Source organism: Lissotriton vulgaris, chromosome 1_1 (genome assembly GCF_964263255.1).
Source record: "Lissotriton vulgaris chromosome 1_1, aLisVul1.2, whole genome shotgun sequence".
NCBI lineage: Eukaryota > Metazoa > Chordata > Amphibia > Caudata > Salamandridae > Lissotriton > Lissotriton vulgaris.
In genome coordinates, this window is record NC_141685.1 from 1908833350 (window position 1) to 1908854828 (window position 21479).

The following is a 21479-nucleotide window of genomic DNA, read 5'->3' on the forward strand; positions in this document are numbered from 1 at the left end:
TGTTGCCGTGAGCGCAGACATCTGCTGGGGACATAGCTGGATAGAAGTGCACCCAGCCCAACTGATGTTTCAGTTTTAAGAGCGCTGTGTACCAGACAAATGATTTTGAAAGAAATACGATGCTCTATAGGAAGCCAGTGTAAATTCTTTCTGGCTAGTATTGCCGAGGAGGATCGGGGAGTGTCCAGGACGAATCTTGCAGCCGCATTTTGAACAGTTTGCAGTCGCTGTATTAGTCCCTTGTTAATCCCTGCATACAGTGAGTTGCAGTAGTCCAATCTTGAACCAACAAGTGCAACCACTGTCTGTTTCCTGGCTTGCGGGGAGAGATAATGTACTATTCGGCGGAGAATTTTAAGAATTCCCCAGCAAGTAGCCACTGTTCTATTAACCTGAAGGGTCTTTGCCAGCGAGGTGTCGAACATAACCCCAAGGTTCCTAGCTGAATGGGAGGGGACCGGGCAGGTTCCCAGGGATTGCGGCCACCAATCACTTGACCACACATCCTGGTCCTTTCCAAAGATCAGCACCTCAGTTTTATCGCCGTTCAGCTTCAGGGAGTTGACTATCATCCAGTCACTAGGGGGGCTCTGCTAGTCTTACATCTAATTCTGGATTTATATTGGCCTATGCGCATTTTAATGCCTTGTGTGGTTTGCCCTATGTAAGATAAATTGCAGGGGCAGGATACCACATACACAACGTTCTTTGTGTTGCAGTTCGAAAAGGAACGCATGGTATGGGTCTGGGCATTGATCTCAATGCTTTTCACATCCTTAGAGTTGGGACACACCGCACAATTCATGCAACGAAAGTGCCCTGTTATAGCCGGTAGGCCTAATAAGGTCCTGGTATCTTTTTTAGTCGTGGGTTCTCTACTGGCTTTGACAAGGTGTTGTTTAATATTCTTTCCTTTACGAAAAGAAAAAAGTGGTTGCGGGATATTTAGATGGTCAATAAGTCTCCAGTTTCTTGAGATAATTTGTTTAACTTTATTGGCCTTCGCATTGAATGTTAGGACACAGGTCATGGCAGTTGTTTCATTTTTTCTCTCTTTGGGGGTCAATAAAGTTTCCCGGGGAGTGTACCAGGCCCTTTTAAGAGCGGCTTTCACTAATTTCCTGGGATATCCTCTGGAGCATAGTCTATAACAAGAATTTCAGCATTGTTAAAATAATCATTCTTGTTAGAGCAATTGCGTCGAATACGCAAAAGATTCTCTTTGACGCTCATAGGGTGTCCACTGGTGAAGTTTAATAAGGTATTTCTATCAGTAGGCTTAGTAAAAAGGCTGACTTCTAGTATACCTCCATTATTAAAAATCCATACATCCAAAAAATTAATTTTCTCGTTGCTACAATTGATGGTGAACTTGAGGTCTGGGGTGCAGGCATTTAACCATTCATGGAACCGGTCTAGGTCTTCTCTGTTTCCCTTCCATATCAGAAATATATCATCGATGAAGCGAACCCACTTCGACAAGGAATGTAGAAATGGGTTCGTCTCATCCAGGACATATCTACCTTCAAATTGGTCCATGACAAGGTTGGCTATTTCGGGGGCAAAGCAGCACCCCATCGCTACTCCTTTTAACTGTAGGTAAAGGACCCCCTTAAAAGCGAAAAAGCTGTTTTTAAGACAGATCTTAGCCAGTTCAAGTATAAATTTAGTAGGAACCTGATGCGGTCTATTCCTTTTATCCAATACCAACTCCATTACAAGTAGTGCCTCATCCTGAGGGATGTTGGTATAAAGGCTCTCGATGTCAAAGGAGACCAACAACTGTTGGTCTCCATCGAACACCGAGCCCTCTACTTTATGGATAAAATCCTTAGGATCCCTGATGTATGCCTGTGTATTACATACAAAAGGTTTGAGGAACGTGTCAATGTACTTGGCTAATGGCTCAAGCATTGATCCACAGGCCGCAATGATGGGTCGACCAGGAGGTTTAACTACGTCTTTATGTACTTTAGGTAGTACGTATAAATTGGGTGTTTTTTGCATAGAGGTGTTCAAATATTCAGCATGATGAGACTTAGCACATGCATCCCGTCCTGCGGGGGCCCTCTATTCAGGGCATACGTCTGCATCAGAAATATCAGAAGATTTAAAAGACCTTCTGCCCAACTAGTTCTTAGGACGGAGTCTCCGTTGAACTCGTTTGTAAAAGCAGTTTGTATCTTCATTTGCTGCCATCACTCTGCATAAGGGTGTAGGTTGAAAGCAAAACGCCACAATATTACACTTGCACATGATCAATTACACTCAGGATTTCACTGCCATCACGCACCTAGCCTAGAATCTAGGTTCTTCACCCATCCCTGGTAGCACCGTTTCGATCAATGTTTGCATATGCTAAACATCACCATGGCTTATCCTAGCCTCTACTCCGAACAAGATTACAATAGTTCGATAAAAATGAGCGGGCTAAACTACTTCCGGGAGCAACATCTTTTAGCTTTTAACAAGGCTTTGAAGGATGTCCTTACCTGGCACAGCGGACCCTGTTCGTGTGCTGCGTCAAAGAGAATAAAACACGCCGGCGCTGCACAGTCCAAACTTTGACAGATGTGTCATCTGAGGCTGTGACCAGGTGATGCCCATCGCTAGAGAAATTCACACTTTGCACCGCAGCTGTATGGGCTTTGAACAAGGTTGATTCTCCTTTCCTAAGAAATAAACAAACAAACAAACAATATTTTACTTGAGAAATTTCCAAAGGTGGTCCCCTGCTAGGTACCATCCAAAACCGTAATATCAAAAAGACCAGGTGGACACAATGGGCCGGATACAATAAAATCTCCAAGCTATGAAACAGAAATCACTTTTTAAACAAGTATTTTCAAACCGTAGAGAAAAGGACAGATGGTTAAACTAAGAAAGATATTTCAAGCAGCTACCGCTTGCTACGGTGCGCAACTCACTAAACCAAACACTTCTTAACTAAGCATTGGGAAGGCCAATATGTCTCGCTTTTTTTCCCATGACGCAACATACACCTGCCCCTGAAGAGCCTTAAATGGCACTTATTTTGTTAATGCTTGCAGTAACTGTTTTCATGACCTTTTACTGGTGTTGTGTAAAACACTGATTGTTTACCATTTCAGTTAAAGCAATGGCAACTTTGCAGGCATTCAGAATACCATAGAGTCATACTGCACCTGAGAACCGTAGTTCTCTGATGAAGCTCATATGTTAACGTTCTGGGTCAGGTCCTGGCAGCTAGATGATATGACGGACTAGAGCACCAGGGAAGATCTCTGGCATGGTTAGTTTAAAAAAAACATGGAAACACCTACGTTGACAAGCTACTTAACTGTTAGAAATAGGGTTACTGGTTGACTGGGGTCTGAGCCCTGGTCAAGCAGCAACCACAATCCTAGTCAGGGAAAGGTGCAGGCAAACCCTAAATTATTCTGTGCTCACACTCTGGTAGATTGGCACAGAGCAGTCAGGCTTAACTTAGAGGCAGTGCGTAAGGTAATTGGCAAACACGTCAAACAGTAAAATAGTAAAAGCCTCACACAAAAAGGATCCATCACCAAGTTAGAAAAATAGTACTTGGCTTAATATATAAAACAAAACCAAAAGGACAAAAATCCAAAGAGTAGAACATTGAGTTATTACATTTTAAAGTTTATAGTACGAAATAGCGCCAAAAAGCACAAAGTGCTATTGGGAATATCTAGTTCCACCGTGGTAGACTTGGCACTTTGGCGTGGTTTCCGCTGACTTTTTGCCTCTACCACCTGCATTTTTTATGCTTTACTGGATTTCGTTTTTGCTAACTTAGACGCTTTGGGCACTTTGCCACTGCTGATCAGTGTCAAAGTGCAAGTGCTCCCTGTGTAAATTGTTTTTACAATTGGTTTTCCCTGATTGGCATGTTTGGTTTACTGGTAGGCCCCTAGTAAAGTACACTAAAATGTGCCAGGGCCTGTACATCAAATGCTACTAGTGGGCCTGTAGCACTGATTGTACCACCCACAGGCGTAGCTCTGAAAAGGTAACCCAGGCCTGCAACTGCAGTGTCTGCGCGTAGTTATCAACTGCTATGTCGACTTGGCAAGTGAACCCACTTGCCAAACCCTAACCTTCCCTTTTTCTACATATAAGGCACCCCTATGGTAGGCCCAAGGTACCCCCCTGGGCAGGGTGCAGTGTATCTGAAAGGTAGGACATGTACTGGTATGTGTGACATGTCCTGCCAATTTCGTTTTTCACTATTGAAGGCTATCTTGCCAAAATGCCTCAGTGGCAGTGATCCTCCTCGACCTCAGTGCGGCCTTCGACACCGTCAATCACCAACTCCTTATCCACCGACTCAGGAGTGTCGGTGTAGAAGGAAAAGCACTGTCCTGGCTATCGTCCTTTCTGGGTCATCGGTCCTTTCAGATCTGGGAGAACACCCGCTCCTCCGAAACACCCCTCCAATGTGGCGGGCCTCAGGGCTCTTCCCTGAGCCCCACATTGTTCAATATCTACATGTCCCCATTGGAGGAGGTTGTCATCCCGTTCGGAGTGAGTATCGTCAGCTATGCTGACGACACACAACTAGTGGTGTCCCTATCTCACCCTAGCCAACAACCTGAGGACCTTTACAATTGTCTGACGCAGATACAAGGATGGATGAACCGTTCATATTTTAAACTCAACGGTTCAAAGACTGACATTCTCCTCCTTGGTCAGAAGGGGCTCTCCCTGTCACAGAACATCTGGCCACCTTGTCTAGGCCCGCCTCCAGACCCGAAACCAGAGGTTAAAAGCCTGGGCGTGTGGCTCGAAAAAGATCTATCGTTTTCAACACAAGCCAAAAAAGTAGCCGGGACGTGCTTTGGGCTCCTTAAATCAATTCGAAAGATCTTGCCCTTACTTCCTCCCACCTCCAAAAAACTGTTGATCCAAGGCCTAATACTATCTAGGATCGATTATAGTAACTCCATCTATCTGGGCGCTCCTGAGGCAACCCTGAACAGGCTACAGAGGATCCAAAACGCGGCTGCCCGGATCCTCACCAACACTCCTGCCAGAGCCTCGGCCAAACCAGCTTTGAAGCTCCTCCATTGGCTCCCGGTTAGAGAACGAGTGAAGTTCAAAGCCCTCTGCCTGGCTCACAGACTGCTTCAAAACAAAGGTCCCCCGATCCTAAGAAAATTCATTAAACCTTATAAAGCCCCAAGATCCCTTCGATCCGATCAGGAACATCTCATCATCATTCCCAGAGTCAATAAGGCGCGCACAGGTGGAAGGCGCTTCTCGGTTCATACCGCACGCCTCTGGAACGCCTTACCCCGCGACCTGAGAACAGAACCTAACTATCTACGATTTAGAAAGCGGCTGAAAACCCACCTCTTCCCTTAAATCCTAATCTCCCCCCCCCTGCCCCCACTGACCCGCAGTTGTACTGTTCTTAGCGCTGGGATACTCACGGGTGACTACGCGCTCTATAAAATTTAATAATAATAATAATAATGGATAGAATGGGAGTCTATTTAGAACATCTTATAAATATAACTTCCCATTGGAAAAAGATAGAGAAATAAAGATTAGGCTCTCTGAACTCATAATTTAATACCATATCTTTTAGTAAAGATGGTTTTTGAATTGAGCGTTTGAAAATGCCACTTTTAGAAAGTAGGCATTTTCTTGTTTAACCATTCTGTGTGCTTCTACCTGTTTGTGGATTGACTGTCTGGATTTGGAGTGACAGGGGCTGGGGATTTGCATTCACTGGAGATAGCCACGGGGGACTGAGATGTGCCTGGCCCTTCCTGGATGACTAAAAGCTGAGCTGATTAGACCATGGATGCATTTAGATTAGTGGGAGGAGTTTTCTTTGCACCTAAATAGGGCCTGTCTCCCTTGCACAATGCTATCTCCACCCCCAGTGGTGATACTTCACCAGTGAGGACAGAACTGGTTTGGACTGGGCACAAAGAAGAACAAAGGCAACATGGGGTATTAGTGGACCTTAAACCCATGAACTTTTGATCACTAATGGCCTCAAGAGGAACCTTTGCCAAGGAGAAGAGTTGGAGAGTTGTGAGGAGGAGTACTGACCCTTTGCTGTGTGGGGTTGGCCTGCAGTTGCTGCTTCTGCCAAGGAAAGGACACTGACTGGAACTTTGCTGTGAACCTCATTGAAGAAGAATCTCCAAGGGCCTGTGTGTGCTGACCTCCTGTTCTGAAGTCTCAGGGACACAAAGACTTCACACCCAGCTCCCCGGAACTCTATTGATGAGAGTCCTGACCTGGCAGGAGGTGCATATTCCAGTTTTTGGCCTCTGTAGGTTGTTCCTTCTGTTGGGAGCGGGTAGGAACTTGAAAGAAGCACGAAACCCGGTCTCTGGCGCAGCAGTGATGTCGCGACCTGCACCGAGGCCAAGGACACCGCCCTGCGACGCCGGCAGTTTTCGGCATTTCCCGACATCAGCGCTCACACCGACTCCGTCATCTCCAGCACCTGCGTCCTGTTATTGCAGTGCCGATAACCGACGAGGGTGACTCCACAAACTCGCCGACTTCGCACAGTCACTAGAACTGTGGCCTCCCCGCAACCAACTTTACCTGTCCTGGATTCAATATGTCTCATCCTCACAGACACAATGCCTAGTCTCCTCTGTGGCAGCCAGCCTCTGCACCTACGTGAAACCTCCACGACACTGTGCATCGTCATAGACTTCGTAATCCAAAGGTACTGTTTGTTAGGGGGGGGGGTCTGTGTGACTTCGTGCCTGACGCCTTGCACCTCGCAGTCGGTGCTGTACTTTGGATTTATTGCTGACACGACGTTGCAATAGCCCCAGGCATAGATATTTGTGTTTTTTACAAGCTTTATTTTGGAAGTAACTGATTTTAAGTGCTATTTTACTACCGGTATGTTGGATTTTTGTCGTTTTGGTCTTGCTTAGTTTAGATAAAGAAACTTTATTTTTCTAAACTGGTGTGTTGTCCATTTGTGGTGTTATCACTGTATTACTGTGTGTTTTGAGTCCAAATACTTTACACATTGCCTTTGGTATAAGCCTGTCTGCTCGTGCCAAGCGACCAAGGGGGTGAGCAGGGGTTATCTAGAGTGTGTATCCCCCTTATCCTAACTAGAAGCAAGGGTCCCTACTTGGACAAAGGTACTTACCTCTGCCAACTAGAGACCCCCAATTCCAACACACCGGACTGGAACAAAGTCAGGAGTTCATGATGGAGCATGGGCCGGCTACAGGGACCCAGTTAGGCCTGCTGAAGAAAGCACCTTACATCCTGGTTAGGAGTGTTGCGTGGATTCGCGCCGACAATGCGTCGCATAGCCAAGGCGATCAGCCTGTTCTGAGATGCGACATGGCTGTGGTGTGAGCTACTGTTGGGCCGACGTTGAGGATCTCGTCCATGGGGCTTGTGATGCAAAGTCCGGTGTCAGTGATGCAATGTGCAGCTGGGGTGATGCATTGAATCCGATGAGCAGTGAAGCTGCCATGAGGAGTTTCAGCGTCATCATTGTGACTGCTGTTGATGAGAGATGGGAGGACCTGCACCCGGGAAAGCATTGACCAGTAGCGGTTCCAAAGCCGATGGCTTGGTTCCAAAGATGCAGGTTGTTACTGAAATGCAAGTCTTTTGCGATGGGTCCAATCCATGCAGCAGTGGCGATGCGTCAGTTCTGCCCAGGTGTGCGCTGCTCAGCCGAAGAGATGTGTTGTTTCTGGTTGAGGATGAATCACTCAGCAGAGACCATGCATTGGTTCCGCTAGCAAGCACTTTAGGCACACTTTCAAGCAGAACTTAATTTGTAAAAAAAAAGAAGTGCCGGGCCTCAAAGTTTTATCTCAGAACCTCGTTACCAAAGCTGCTGAATGTGGGGTTGACATTTGTTTTGTCTACCACCAGACACTCTCTCCCTCTCAATCTCCGTTTTGCAGGTACTTTTCACTCCTACTTTTTCCAGTCGTTCCCTTCTTGCAACATTACCCATTTTTACCTTTCTCTCTCGTTCTGTCCTGGTCCCTAAAAATAAATAAGTGCTGCTGGCCACCACCTTCAATCACCAGCTCAAATTATGCACTGGAAATAGGATTTGTGATGAGAGTGTGGGCCTAGAGGTTGGCTCTCCAGGCCTTACTTGAATTTTTAAAGTAAACAGCCCTCGATTATGAAATAAAAACACGAACATATTTGTTACCGGGGCGAAGTTGACATTAGTTAGTTATTGAAAGGCTTCTCTCTTTCCATGTAGCGAGCATGTTAAATAAGGCCCGGTACAGGAGGAGGCAGAAAGAGGCAATCAGTGGCAGATTCACAGTGAAGTCCATCCAGCCCAGCTCCGGCAACAAAGTGCCCAAGATGACCCAGGAAACGAGATGCATTTAATGGCAGATCACCACTGCACATGACGGGCGATGAAAACAAGAGTTCCAAAATTAAGGCATTATTCCTAATTGAAAGAAGAAGGCACAGTGACATTTATTCGACCACCTTCCCTCACCCACTACCTACATTTCTGTAGCACTCATGACACAGGCAGTGTCTGACGAGTGAGAAAAACTGCTGGCTTAGCTGGGGAGACACAGTGTAGGCCTCTGAAATATTTTATCACTAGGCGCTAAGGCGTAATGTACACATTTTTGTTTGCTCATCATGTTCCTTCATCGTCCTTGGCCTGCTGTTTCCAAGCGTGCCACACCCCAGCTGAGTCATGAGCCACCCCCTAGCAATAATAATCCACTTAGAGGCTCAGGCAGGGTGCAGGCCTTTATGACGAATGGTAAAAGTGAAAGAAGCTCGGAAAATGATTTGGGAAAAATACAGCAGCCCTGCTGCGTACATTATCCTTCTTTGAAAAATTATCTGCATCACAGCTGCCCGCATAAAAGATAGTGCCGGCCCTGGAAAATAGGTGCTGGTGCTGAGCACAGGAAACCATCGGCACAAAATAAGCACTGCTTCCAAGTGTCCAGAACTGGAGTGTCCCCACTTGGCAGGGAAGACTCACAGATGGCAGAGTCCAGGTGCAGGGGATGGAAGCCTGTTATGTCGCTTAGCCTTCAAATCAGGGACCCAGCCAACTAGCCCTTTTGATCACACTGGGGTGAACAGATGCAGATCCAGTCCTTCTCAACCAGGCAAGAGAGCAGCAGATCAGCACAGTCGAGCATAGCGCAGTTCAGCAGAGTGGCAGTCCTTCACCAGCACAGCAGTCTTTCTTCCAGGCAGAGTATCCACTGGTTCAGAAGTGTATTGAAGTGGTGGTGTCTTTGGTCCAGTATTCATACTTAGTGGTGCCTTTGAAGTGGGGGAGACTTCAAAACACATGCCTTTAAAGTGCACACAAGTCCTGCCTCCCCTGCCCTGGCTCCAAACTAACTACAGGGGGTATGCAGCTCTTTGAGGGAACCCAGCCTATTCAGGTGTAAATGAGGGTATGCCCAGCTCCTCCCTCCCATTCTGTCAGTGGTCGCCCACTGAGACTCACCTAAGCACCCACTGATTGTTACTGTCTAGGAGGAATCAATAAAGACCAACAGCCAACTATTCCCAGTCATGTGACCCGAGACAGGCTTCACACACCAAATGGATTAGGCAAGAAAATGCCAACTTTCTAGAAGTGACATTTTCAGAATTGTAATTTAAAATTCAACTTCACCATAAGTGAGGATATCAAATTAGGATTCCAGAGACACAAACTAAACCTGTAATAACTTCCCCTATGAAAATTACTCTTATAAAATATAATAAGGCGATTTCAATGTTATCCTATTGGATATATAGGCCTTACAGTAGTGAATAAAGAATTTAAGAGTTTTTCACTACCAGGACAATATAAGTCCTGCTTTTAAATATATTACACTCTGCCCTCTGGTCTGTCCATGGCCAACTCTAAGAGTTACTTATATGGATTAAAAAGGAAGGATTGGGCCTGGCAAAAGTTTTATTTTGCCATTTCGAAATGGCAGGTTAAAACTGCAAACACAGGTTCTGCAATGGCAGGCCCGAGCCATGTTCAAAGGGCTACTTCAGTGGGTGGCACAATCCGTGCTGCAGGCCCAATAGTAGCTTTTAATTCACAATCACTGGACACACTGTAGTTCACTTTACTAGGGACTTATAAGTAAAATAAATATGCCAACTCGGTATGAGCCAATATTACCATGTTTAGTGAAGAGTCCCAAGGCCAGCAAAAAGGAGGTGAAATAAATAGAGCTGGATGAAGTAAATAGAGGAGGAAGGCAAAAAGTTGGGGGGGGGGACAACCCTAAGGCTGATGGGTCTAACACCTACTCCATCTAACCGCACATTCCTTACCTTTAGAATATCCCCAGGATCCAGAGAAATCTTCTGTAATGCTTCCGTGTGCTGATAAGTGGCACCAAGTGGCTCTGCTGTGACTCCATACTGACTTGGAAATGTTGTAGCACAGTTACATATAAGCACCATCCCTGTGCGCTGCGCCAGATACTTATATCTTTCTAATTCCGTGCCATCAGACACACAGTGTCAATTTTGTTGACAGTGTGCCGATCTCTAACTTGGGGCATTTTTACACAATCAGGGAGGCCATTCCACAGAACTAGAAGGTGGGGGACAATGAGGACTCTGAGTTTAAAGTATCCACCAGAAAGAGCGTTACTGATGGCAATTAACTTCTTCTTCTGATGAATACATCTAAATGCAGATTCAGAATAGACACCCCAGCAGTATTGCTCCCAAAAGTGCTGGCTCTGGGGAGTGAACTGAAACAAAAAGCCCTGCAGAACGGAGCATGGGAAGTGACCTTACCGTCCGACCTATCTGTCAAGGCAATAGTGTTTCTTGAATACATGCAACGACGCCCACGTCATAGCCTGGCAAAAATCTAGAACAGATACCTCTAAGGCCAACGCCATTGTAGCGGCCTTGACCCTAGTTTGTGTTCCCGCAGGCAGGTGGTTGCTTCTTGGCCAATGCATTGCAGATTTAAATGCAAAGGACTACTCATCTCAAAAAGGTCCTCTTTGCACTATCGCACCTTTTTGCACTGAAAAATCCAACAAAAAGAGCTGATCGTCCAGCTCATATTTGTTAGTGCGATCAATGCAAAAACTAAGTTCTCCCTTGGAGTCAAGGCAATAGAGTCTCTCTTTCTCCCTCATGGGATGATGCGGAGCAAAGAATGCTGGTAGGGTGATCGACTGACCAAAGTAAAAGGATGTCACGTATTTCTGAATGAATGCTGCTGCTCTTCTTAATACCAATGTTCCAGGAAAAATGTGTAGGGCTTGTGTACATCCAGCTCCTGCAGTTCACTCACACAGTGTGATGATGTGATGGTATTGCGGAACAATGATTTCACAGTCAACAGCCTCAAAAACCAGTTATGCATCAGCTCCAAGGGCATGTACATAAGAAATGTCAAAACCAGGTTAAGGTCCCTCTTAAGCAGTACTTCCCAAACTTTTTAGAACCACGGGCCAATTTTAGAATAGCAAACAATTGCGACCCACCTAGCCTTTATGGACATGAGGCAGGGGATTTCTTCAATGTATCGAAAGCCATCATATGGCTGTACACGGTCATTTACAAACAGCACATTTTACATTGAGATGACCACTAAATTTGCACCGACATACATTTTTATTAATACAACCTCTATAGCACACAAATGATAATGGGTGGAAATCAGGTTTCAGTGAATATTTATCATAAATCTTTGTTTCAATCACACTTCAGAACTACAAAAACAAGCATTTGCAATGCAATAGGTCTCGCAGCATTCAAGTTTGAGTTATTGGCATTGTATATGACAATGTGATGCATGAATTTTTTTGCAAACTCTGTATTGGCTGGTGGTGTTTGTGCCCGGTGAAATCGTGCACTAACAACTTATGGTGTCTGTGCCTGGTGAAAGTGTGCACTGACGGCTGGTGGTGTGTGCCTGGTGAAAGGGTGCACTGGCGGCTGGTGGTGTTTGTGCCCGGTGAAAGCGTGCTCTGACGGCTGGTGATGTTTGTGCCCGGTGAAAGCGTGCACTGATGACTTATGGTGTTTGTGCCTGTTGAAAGTGTGCACTGACGGCCGGTGGTGTGTATGCCTGATGAAAGCGTGTACTGATGGCTAGTGGTGTGTGTGTGCCTGATGAAAGTGTGCACTGATGGCTGGTGGTGTGTGTGCATGGTGGAAAAGCGTGCACTGACATGTTTAAAAGTAAAGTGCGCCATACTGCAATTGCTACAATAGTTAATTGTGGATGTGTTAACAATTGATGCATGCACTGATGGCTGGTGGTGTGTGTGCCTGTAGAAAATGTGCCAGGCGCATTCAGAAAACAGTTGGCAGGCAACAAGAAGTAACCAGCTGGTTCATGTCAGACATGGACCTCTTCCCAAAGAGGGATCTATAAAATGCACCCGACATGAATGAAGCCCCTGCCTCGGGATCACAGTATTCAGAAGTGTCAAAACAGAAAAATGAAGTTAACAAATGGGTGAAATCGCAGGGTACAACCTGCTCATTTCTAATGAGTACTAAAGAAAAAAAAACGAACAAATGAGGGGACACCTACCATACACCAAAATAGGCAGTAAATACTGGAAACAAAGCTATGTTAAACATTGAATAAACCGGCCGTCTGTATAAAAACAAACGCCTAGCCGAAGGCATTTGATTCAAACAATCACGTTAATGATTTGCAAACCCAAAGCAAAATATAAGGGAAAACCTACGTTGTGCTCGATAAATACATTGATAAAGTACAAATAGAAGTATTCTAGAAATGTCAAATGTGCACAGAAGCCACACTCGAAAGGGGCGGCCTATATTCTACCTTTGAGGACGTACTACAGCTCGCACAAGTCGAAACTGGTAGAAAAAAAATGATTAGTGCACATCGCTAATAAACTCAATGGCATGGCACACGGCCAACATGCTAGAACATAAATAAACAATATGTTCCCGCCTGAAAAGAAAAAAAATCATTGTTAGTCAACGTACACCTGTCAATTCTACAGAAGATGTGATGTGTGCGCTTGGGGAATGGAATTCATGGGCTAGGTATTTCATAGAGTACACACACTCCAGAAGTTCACGTTAGAGAGGCACAAACCAATGGAAAAAGAAATAAACTCACTCCCCTTTCGAGGTCAGGCACCACTATATTAGAACACTACCGTACGAATAAAACCAAATAAAATACACCCTACGCTAGTTTTCTTTAATCAAATGAAAATGTACCAAAACCTGGAGGGTGCGTATAAAGACCGGTGCAAATTATGAAGCACTGAGATGCATTAAATCTGCCAATACAAAAAAACTAAGTTTCTAATAAATGCAAAGGAATGTGTCATCGGATGTCAATATATACACTTAAACTTTCAGGTGTAGCACTTCCGAGTGCCTACATATGTTTTCAAAATTCGACTTTCAACTACCTGCTTTGCCCCACTAAGTATCTGTTCTCAGTGGACAATCAAAACGTGGACATTGCAACCGAAAGTTCCTTTTAAATGTGCACATTCCCATGCCAACCACAAAACGCCTGTTCAAGATCACAGGATAGCACCACAGGGAGTGAACAGCAGTCTACTGTGTAAAAATGAGCAACACTCGGTACTAGCCACCGCTCTGCGCCCGTATTTAGAACTACAAAGTGATATCAGCAATATGGCGTCTGTAGTCTTTGTACAGAAGCAACGTGCGGCATGTGTATCTAGGAAAATTCAAAAGGGGAGACAACCTGAGCCCAAAAACTCTCTGTCAGTCAAAACCGCACCTCCGCAAACGAGTGCAGGGATTTAAAATCCGAATGCTCCCCAGATGCGCCGCAATGTCCTGACGTGTGATGAACTACAAAATGACGTCATAGCGTAGACGTTTGCAGTACGCACTCCGGAAGCCCGCGCACGCGCCCACGTATGGCCAGAGAAGCAGTGCTGGTGACGCGGGGCTCCCATGCCTGAGGGAGAGCCCAGCGGAGTCTGCAGAAGTGAACAAAGCCGATAAGTGGGGCTTAGTTGGAGGGGGGAGGGGGGAGGGAGGGTGCGCTTGTGTGTGTGTGTGTGTGTGCACGGCGGCGGCTCTGTATGTGTGTGTGCGTGCGTGTGGGTGTAGGTGTGCTCGTGTGTGTGTGTGTGTCTCTGTTTGTGCGCAAGCGTGCAGGGGGAGGTGTGGCTGTGGGGCAGCTTTCCAGGAGAGGAGACAGGAGCTGGCCTCAGTGAGCGCGTTCGGATGCGCGTGGCCCGCTCAATTCCGAGCGTGCGGCCAGCTCCTGTCCCCTCTCCTGGAAAGAAGACTCCATTACAATAGGTCTCTGGCGAGACCGCGCTTCGCGCGGTTCAACGCCACGAGACCTAAAAATTACTTCATTTTTGCTTTTCTAAATGCAGAAAGTGTACAGATCTTTTACAGGTATTTACACTCTGTTGTGCGTTACAAAAATGACATCTTACAGTCTTTCCTTTTACACTCCTTTACCACAGCAAGATGGTCCCATAATTAAGGTTACTTTTCTGTCTCTGACTGAAAACCTGGTCCCAGCACTCAGCATAGACAGACTATGTGGAAGGGTATCTGGCAGCAAGGATGATATCGATCATCTCAGTCAGCGAGTAAAAACACATTTAGCAGCCGCTGCTCAATTTTCATGCATGGAGGTGTAAGTTGTGGATATTCGGATGTAGGACCCTGTCCTGTTGCTGAGTCATGAGAACCTGCTGAGTAAAAGGACAAACACTCAGGGCCAAGAGCATTGGTTACCACACTCTCTTGGCCCAGATCGGGGAGATGAAGCAGGATACTTAGCGGAGGTAAGGTGTACAGGAGTCCTTGCCTCCATTCAAGCCGGATTACATCATCTAACGAGCACTCCAACATGCTGATTTGTTAAAACTGCAAATTGTCAGCAGTAGTTAGTAGATGTAGCCAGGGCATACCCCATTGAATGGAGACGATGTGCATCACCTCGGGATGAATACACCACTCGTGGCTGATCAGACAACGTCTGTTCACCTCGTCCATTCAGGAATTCAGGTACACCACTAGCTAAGTAGCAACCATGCAGATGTTCTGCTGCTCAAGCTATCGCCGTAGTGCCTCCTATGCAGGATTTAGGACTCCACTCCGCCCTGCTTGTTGCAAAACCTTATAGTATTTTGTCCATGACCTCTGACTTCTAAAGATGAGCTGCACTAACCATTATCAGTTTTGTAAACATCAGAGGCGTTGAGGTAAGGCCGAAGAGAAGTACAGCAAACTGAATGTAGACTTGGCCCAACTTGAACCACAGATAACTCCTATGGGTCCGCAGGACAGTAATATGGAAAAATGTGTCCTACAAATCCAAGGACACCATAGAATCTACTGGTTACAGAACTGGAAGAATCCGGGCTAGCATGAGCATATTAATTTGTCCTTTGGATGAAAGGCGTTCAAAGGCAAAGGTCTAGAACATGCCTGAGGCCTCCACTTTCTTCTTCAGGTGAAGCATCTCACCTCTCCTTCAAACCCGGTACCTGCTCAATGGCATCTTTGATGAGCAAATGATTGACCTCCTGCATCAAGATTCCGGAGCTTTCTTATGAAATACATTCTGGTGTGGGGGGGCTGGCAAGGAGCAGAAGTAAAAGGCAGAGCATAAACCACGTGGACAATTTATAAGATCCTGTTTTCGGATGTGATGGATCTTCAGCTGCGGAGGAAATGCTGGATCCAATCTCCTACCGGTCCAGCATGGGTCATGGAGGACAAAAATAAAGCAGCTTGGAAGCCACTGCAGCAGGGAAGGATGAGTTGGAGGAACAAAGTCTCTGCTGAGGCATACAAATTCTACCTGTACTGCACTCCCAAAAAGAGTAGGTCATCTGTTGTACAAGCTGCTGTGTTCGACAGGCTCTTTGAGCCAGCCTCTAGAGTAACCTCTGAATTTCCTGAAAAGGTGGCAACATTGTTTTGCTGACATGGATAAGCCAAGGAATTTTGCCATGACACAGCTGTCTTTGAATGGTTGCAGCACTGAATCAGTCTTCTGCCTGAATACCTTGCTTTCATCAGACATATCCATGAAAAATGCTTGCACGCCACCAAAAAATCCCTTTTTATCTCATCCAGAAATGCCTTCTAAGCATGCTGGTGCCCAAGGACACAGGTCCAGGCTGGCCTGGAAACGTATTTTGTGGCATCCTGGCCATCATGAATAGTCTGGGCTAATGCAGCCCTGAGATCCTCTGGAACAGTCATCAAAACATCACTGGCCGCGTCTTACAAGGCATGTACCTACCGGCCTAGTAAACAAACTGCATTGATAGATCTAAGTGCTAGATTAGCTGAAGAGAACAATCGCTTATCAAAAGTATCGATTCTTTTTGATTTCTTGTCTGGGGGATTTTCCAGAAAGGAACCCAAGCTGACTTTCCATGTTGATGTTTGGATGATCAGGCTCTTCTATGTCCGATGTTTTGTCAGAAAATCTGGATCACCAAAGGCAGATCTAGGTCATTGAGCTACAAGGGAACTGACTGTTGGACATGAGCATAACTGGCAGTGGCTTAAATGAAGTAGGCCCAATCTCAGATGGTTTTCCTGCGCACAAGGTCACACCCGTCACACAAATTTGTTGCGCACAGACCTCATGCATCCAAAACAGACACTGGGCGGATCTATGCCCAGCATTTCTTTATTGCAGTCTCAGAAAGGCTTGAATCCTGTCCTTTTTTTTAAGGACATCGTTCTGTAGTGTAGTTCCTATTTTCCCAATAGGCCCTGCGCATTGGAATAACATAAACAATAGTATGGACGTAGAAGTACGGTCTTCCAGGTCTCTACTGACTATGCTAAACTTAATTGGGTTTGTTACCAACTAGCTCAGAGGTTACTGGAAACTTTCTTGACTGAATAGGAATTGATCAGCTTCACTGGTACAGACAAGAAGGGATTCAGTTTTCCAACAACCGCATGAACATGACAACTTTGCTCCTTAGAATAAGAGTCAATCTCTAGAGTCGTGTGAAACAATAGACAGTTATTTTACTCAGTCAGTTGTGCAGATTACTTTCACCAAGATGCAGAGAAATAGAGAGATGGGCGTTTTCAATAAAAGGTATTATTTATTGAGCAGTCTTTCTTCTCATGCAAGAGAAATGAATTGCCACAATTGCAAGACTAGTTATTATAAAAAGTGCGTACAGTAAAATGAGGATTGCGAAATAATACTGTAAAAGCATTGATATGGTTTCTTAGCCATACAATGGTTAAAATGAATAAAATATATACATTCATATATACATTTAGCTAACGTACGCAACTGGTGCTTCTAACTACGCCTACCCCAGTGTACCTGACCTAAGCCTAATACTTGGGAGGGAGTAAGTAAGTAGCAGTTTTAGTTAAGTTGGTTTTGCCAAGGTTTGCTTCAAGAATTCTCTCTAAGGGTTTAGTCAACACCATACCTCTGGAATAGAATGTTGGAGGTCTTGTATCTCCTTCCAGGACTCGATATCCCAGTCACTCGCAAGAGTAGGCTGGAAACGCCGGAGCTGGATTTTCTCGGCAGGAGAAAAGACAGCGTCTCTCTCAGCGCGTCGAGGAGGAGGAGGGGCAGCGTCCGTGGGCAGCTTGCATCTGCTGGGTTCTGCAGGGGACAGCTGATCTGCTCCTATGTTCACCACACCATCGCTATCATCGATGTCGTTAAGGCAGCGTTTGCTTAAGGCAACGTTGGTAATATTTATACCTGAAAGGTGCCTGGTTTGACGTAAGTTTTTGGACATAAGACGTCAATAAAGATGTCACTAGGAAGTGATCGTCTCTCAGTGCTCATTAGAGTTCTATTACTAATCAAAACATAGCAAGCAAGGCTTTCCCAGGTTGCTGAGTTTTATCTTGTTGAAGAACTCGGAGTGTAATCTAGGAATCTTAGATAGTGGCTTCTGCTGTGTCATTTGCTCTAATGAGCTGCAGAGGAAGAGATTTTGAAATGTGGCTCTGATAGTGTTAGGCCAGAGACGAGTTTCTGAAATATCGCTCTTGATCGTTTATGCCATTATAGTGGAATAAATGGATTATAGCCGTATAGGGGCATAAGGTCACAGTATTGATCGGGGTCCTAGATTAGAACGCGACACCCACTCCACGAATTTATGTCCATCAAATTACTAAAAACTAAAGCAATAAGATGCATGTGTAACATTACCCACCCCAAAATACATATTTGCATTTGAAATGGCGTATTTGAAATACATGGATTGCACTGTACGTCTTTAAGCATAGAAATCATTCAAAATTATAGCATATGTAATCAGTGAACGATTTTGCGAAAAAAATACACATGAAATATCTCTTAATACAGAAAAGAAGTGCGAGATAATTTCATCACATAGAAATGCAATTGCTGTAAAATGTGCTAGAGGCTGGTTTAAAGTTATTATGTCTCTAGAAGTACCTAAAAATATAAGTTCTGTTCTTTATGAATAGGTCTACTTTAAGCAAAGAATTTCGTGCCTGAAAAGGTAAATATTTTGAAAAAGTGTTCAATTTAAAAAAAAATTGGTGAACGGGGGAATAGAGTTCCAACGCTTCTCAGCAGTTTTTGTTGATCAAAACTGAAGGCCGAATTCAGAGTTCATGGGAACGCTGTGTATCGGAATGCTTTTCAAAATTATTGTTTCTGTTCTGGGGAGAACATCATATCAGACAGGCTTTCAAAAAATTGGTCTACAAAATCAGGTGACAGTTCGACCAAGTTCGATAGTGCTGTAACTTGGCAGGTGTGAGAATGATTGCTATCATCAATGTCTGGATCAGCAATGCTCACAGAAGGTCGTACCTGGGTGATGTTGCTTTTATTTCTCGCTCCACTGTCACCACCTAGTCGTAGCACAGGAGTCTCAACGAATACCGTCATCAGGATTGGTAGCCGCTGGGGACAACACAATGCGTGAGCCGTTATAGGACTTAGCAAAGTATCGATATCCATTGGTACTGCTGATGGAAGTGCAAGACAGATGTCCAACACGCACTCATCTCCGCATAGCATACATCGAAGCACAGGTAAGATGCAGGTCTGCCATATCGGTCTGAATGAAAGAAACCAGGTCATGTTCAGATCTCTCAGCCTGGCCAATCCAAGGACTCTAGTTATTTGGTCCCGGTAGCGTATTGCTAGGATCGTTTCTTCCATCCTTGTCGGAGTCATGTCTGAGTTTTGGCTTGCCATATCGGAGCAGGAGGGTCAAAAATAAAAATGCCTGCTACAAGTCCCAAAATCAGGGGTATGCCGCCAAAGACTGAATGGACAAAATTAGGAATGACCCCTAGAATTGCTTTGAATGGTGTTAACAGTCCCGTAAAAATGGTCTTAAATACGCCTGGGATGCCTATGGCACTTGACATATTTAGAATTTCGCTAAGCATTTCTGTGAAATACACGGGGCAATTTGTTGGTAAAAGGTCATGAATCTCTGATGTTGTCCTTGCAACTAGGAGTTCATACGTCTCTTTTGATGACGTGATGGGCACTGTTGTCTGCAAAAGCACAGACTTCATTCTGCTTAAAGTATCAATTCGTATAGAAGAGACGTTCAAACGAGGCCATACGGGAGTCTCAGCGTCTCCAGGGCCGTTTGGAAAAAATGCTTGCATACAGCATTTGACCATGGAAGTTACGCTTACGAGATATGCTTTCCCTGGCAAAAGGCCACAACAGCTGTGATCCATTATTAGAATGTAACTCCCATTCGAGAGCTGCTTAAAGAAAGGCTCTATCTGCGTTGCAGGTGTGACATGTTGGTGGCATGAAAGGTTCTTTGAATTTCCTTCACAGGCTCCGTGTAAATTAATGCAATCCAAAAGATTCCCAAAACCCGGGACCGGTGTTAGAAAATGTCTAGCAGGGCTGACATTTTTTTTGGGTTGCACCGAGTTGAAAATTTATGAACCCCCCACAATTAGCGGTAACGTCAGACTAGAATGTCTGTTTCAGGACGGTAAGGCATTAGAGACAATTAACACCTTAATGTAGAAACAATACCGGGTGTTTTTCCAAATTCTACTTCCTGAGAATTTAGGTGGATTAAAGTCGCATGCCTGCTAGACATTTTCTAACACCGGTCCCGGGTTTTGGGAATCTTTTGGATTGCATTTGATGAGTGGAGGGCTTTTCCCATTAATACCCGTAATATTCCCTCTAAGCGCCTTTTGTTATTGAATTCCGTGTAAATTAATACCTTGGCACAAAAGTATACCGCTTAGTGAATGTTTGCAGTTTTCACCACTAAGAAATACATTTTTGTTGCTGTCACTATAGCATGTGTGTGTATGGTAATTTCCATGCTGACTTAATGTATCCTTTACCCAATCGTTCATACTGGCCAGTAGGTATGTATTCAAGGCAATTTTTAAATCGGAAAGTTGTTATCGGAATTTTTTTCATATTTTTTCAGCTGTTTCAATTTGTGTTACTTTCCAAGCCTCGTTGTAAGCCGCATATATACTGGTCGCTATGAAACGCTTTTGACGCTGTTTGCGTGGTCCCAGAATGAAATCGCGCAAATCAGCACCATCTTTAAGTAAAGGTAAGTGTTGCTTAATTTCAGCCAGTGTGGATGATTCTAGCCATTCAAGGCACAGCTTCCCTACACTGTATGTTGTTACTATCCCTGGATGTTGTCTCTGGGAGTATCTAGGGTCTGGTCTGGTCATTGTTAACCCCTGTGTTTTATTCAGGAATCTATCTTGACAGTTGTTTGTGTCAGTAGGCCAGATTAACCACTTTTCCCAATCAGGATGTGTTCTGTTTAGATGTAAAATTTTAGATACGTCTATTTCAATATCTGTTGTTGCATTATCAGGTATTGGCTTTGGAATAGACGGTTTGTTAAGGTCTATAATCTTAGCTAGGTCAAGACAGGTTGTTTGTTGAATTGTGTCATTTAAGAACATTATTTGTTCTGGGATCATGCAGGCTCGAAATAATGCTTCTAGGCCTTGTACCTGCCAATCTTTTGTACCCCAGATTGTTTTTGTTTCAATGTTATTTCTCCAATAATCAAAACCAATGTCATCATTTTTTCATAAAATGCTTCTGAATATATCAATTTAGTATTTGTCAGCATTGTTTTCAATCCTGTTTTGTCTAACAGTTTGTAATAAAACGTTCCTGCATCACTGGTGTTAAACCCTGAGAAGTACTGAAATTTCTCATAGAATGTTTTAGAACTGCTTTTAGGTGGAGTAGCACAATGTTCCCATTGGTTATATTTATAAACATTTCTAGGTTGTGCAGATTTATGCAAGTAATGATCTCCATAATGTGAGAAACAATACATCTGTTCATAACTAGACGAACCTTGTAAATAATCATAATCTGTAAATCTTGCTGACAACACTAAATCAGACATCATATTATTAATACTTTCAAAATCCCAATCATCAGAAAATGTACTTGGTTTAACAAAGTCACTTAAGGAAACCTTGAACTGATGAGGATATTTCAGGATTTCGACCGGACCATATATTTCATA

The 21479-nt window shown here is 44.5% G+C and overlaps 1 protein-coding gene across 1 annotated transcript in view; it reads right to left on the minus strand.

Annotated features, from left to right (window-relative positions):
• Window positions 1-2488: 2488 nt before the first annotated feature.
• LOC147751376 (uncharacterized) overlaps window positions 2489-21479 on the minus strand; it is a 204919-nt gene continuing 185928 nt past the window's right edge. The window contains exon 5 of the mRNA XM_086933190.1: window positions 2489-2672. Coding sequence (XP_086789316.1) covers window positions 2489-2672 — 184 coding nt within the window. The remainder of the gene's footprint in view (window positions 2673-21479) is intronic.